The sequence below is a fragment of the Nanorana parkeri genome, unplaced genomic scaffold (genome assembly GCF_000935625.1).
Source record: "Nanorana parkeri isolate BGI_ZX_2015 unplaced genomic scaffold, ASM93562v1 scaffold315, whole genome shotgun sequence".
Lineage (NCBI taxonomy): Eukaryota > Metazoa > Chordata > Amphibia > Anura > Dicroglossidae > Nanorana > Nanorana parkeri.
The window spans coordinates 1,408,450-1,410,264 of record NW_017306583.1 but is presented as its reverse complement, the minus strand read 5'-3'; the positions used below and the strand labels follow the sequence as shown (position 1 = coordinate 1,410,264).

General features: G+C 47.4%; 1 protein-coding gene across 1 annotated transcript; it reads left to right on the top strand.

Annotated features, from left to right (window-relative positions):
* Window positions 1-766: 766 nt before the first annotated feature.
* Window positions 767-1,577, top strand: IER3 (immediate early response 3). The gene has a single exon (XM_018558008.1). The coding sequence runs from the start codon at window positions 811-813 to the stop codon at window positions 1,324-1,326; it is 516 nt and encodes a 171-aa protein (XP_018413510.1). The 5' UTR covers window positions 767-810; the 3' UTR covers window positions 1,327-1,577.
* The last annotated feature ends 238 nt before the right edge of the window (window positions 1,578-1,815 follow it).

Here is a 1,815-nt window from a genome sequence, read left to right as displayed (position 1 = left end):
ACTATACTGTGCCTTCTATCCTACATGATATACTGCACCCCCTGAACACTATACTGTGCCTTCTATCCTACATGATATACTGCACCCCCTGAACACTATACTGTGCCATCTATCCTACATGATATGCTGCACCCCCTGAATACTATACTGTATCTTCTATCCTACATGATATACTGCGCCCCCTGAATACTATACTGTTCCTTCTATCCTACATGATATACTGCACCCCCTGAATACTATACTGTTCCTTCTATCCTACATGACATATTGCACCCCCTGAACACTATACTGTGTCTTCTATCCTACATGATATACTGCGCCCCCTGAATTCTATACTGTTCCTTCTATCCTACATGATATACTGCACCCCCTGAACACTATACTGTATCTTCTATCCTACATGATATACTGCGCCCCCTGAATACTATACTGTTCCTTCTATCCTACATGATATACTGCGCCCCCTGAATACTATACTGTTCCTTCTGTCATGCTGATCTTCATACACATTGCAGAGCTTCACACATGTCCCTGTCATGCTGATCCTCATATCTGCACTGTAACATACATATGTTGCAAGCTCTCTCACGTCCCAGCTCTGCCGATCACTCTCACTCCATCATCCCGAATTTTCAGTCCCATCCATCCAACAACAAGCATCGCTCTCCTGATTGGCGGGCAGGCAGCGGTGGGCGTGGATTGGTTACTATATAAGGGGCGGCTGTCCGCTCAGTTCTTCAGACTCACTCTCCACTAATCGCTAACAATCTGGATTCACAGCTGCTTCCGATATCTGTCTGTGATAACACAATGTGTCTGGAATCCGGAGAGAGATCCCGGCGGTGCAGAGCCCCCCTGCCCATGCTGTGCCTTGGTGACAGCTCGGCATCCTCGTCAGACAGCGAGTGTGCCATGCCCATCATGCCAGCCAGGAATTCCCTGCCTGAGATCTTCACCTTTGATGTGGAGGCTGTGCAAGCCGCTCCTGCCAAGCTATCCAGAAGGGGCACCTTGAGGCCAAGGAGCAAAAGACACCGCAGGGTGCTGTACCCGGCTAAAGTTCGGAAGTATCTGCCAGCCCCCGAGACCGATCGTCCCCTACGGTGGTTATACATTCTCTGCTTGCTGGTGTTCGTGCAGATCTGCTGCGAGGAGGCTATGCCAGATGATCAGCCGCTGCCAACAGTGCCCACGATGGTGACGTTGGACGATCTGCAGCTCTTTGCCCTCCCTCTGCACGTGGAACCCACCGTGCCCTTCACCAACCACAGCCAAGGTGCCCAAATCAACGACACCACCCTCAGCTGGCTGATGTACCAACGCTGAGAACTTCACTACAGCCTGCAAGAGAGCTGTCAACCCAGCCTGTCCCTTGGATGAGACAGATCAGGGACTGCTGCACGCATGAAGGGGCCCCCAGGGGCCACACTATACCGAATACTTGAAGAGGAGGATGCAATGATGCTTCTGTGCTGCTACAACCTGACAGAGACTGTTCTAGAACTGACACTTGAAACTGTGACATTTTGCACCGATAATCTGCTAAAGAAAGACTTTATTATTTATGGTTTAATCTATTTCATATTTATATATTTTGATATTTATGATATTAAGACGTATTTATGCCGAGAAGAAAATCTGACTTGATGTTTGATGATAATTTGTGTTAATAAATATTTTGTTTTTAAATATATTTCCTTGGCACTGTATTTTTATTGGGGGGTGAACACATGAAAGGAACTTCAAAGCCAAAAACCACATATACAGGTGCAGGGTTGTGCTGTTGTTCCATTTGATCATTTCTACAGTTTTGGG